This window comes from Penaeus monodon, chromosome 22 (assembly GCF_015228065.2).
Source record: "Penaeus monodon isolate SGIC_2016 chromosome 22, NSTDA_Pmon_1, whole genome shotgun sequence".
Taxonomy (NCBI): Eukaryota; Metazoa; Arthropoda; class Malacostraca; order Decapoda; family Penaeidae; genus Penaeus; species Penaeus monodon.
The window spans coordinates 7,997,670-7,997,968 of NC_051407.1; the positions used below are offsets into that span (position 1 = coordinate 7,997,670).

General features: G+C 41.5%; 1 protein-coding gene across 1 annotated transcript in view; it reads right to left on the reverse strand.

Annotated features, from left to right (window-relative positions):
• Positions 1 to 127: 127 nt before the first annotated feature.
• LOC119587308 (pupal cuticle protein 36-like) overlaps positions 128 to 299 on the reverse strand; it is a 1,066-nt gene continuing 894 nt past the window's right edge. Inside the window, exon 2 of the mRNA XM_037936058.1 lies at positions 128 to 299. This exon is cut by the window's right edge and continues 737 nt beyond it. Within this exon, the coding sequence (XP_037791986.1) occupies positions 128 to 299 (172 nt within the window).

A 299-nucleotide genomic window follows, 5' to 3' on the forward strand; every position in this document is an offset into this window, starting at 1 on the left:
ATAAAATTCAGCTCATTCATTTTCTTTTAATAAATGAATACATTAACAGCTAGGAAATGAAGTATAACAAAAATGTAACAAACCATGGAAAACAATATTAAATACACATCAAGTATCTTTCCAGACTCTATGGTGCAGAATATAAATTTGAAGGAGTTGGTGGACCATAACTCCCACCAAGACCACCCCCGAATCTACCGCGTGAACCACCAAAATCACCACCGGAACCACCGCCAAATCCTCCACCGGAACCACCGCCAAATCCGCTGCCGGAACCACTACCAAATCCACCGCCAAAT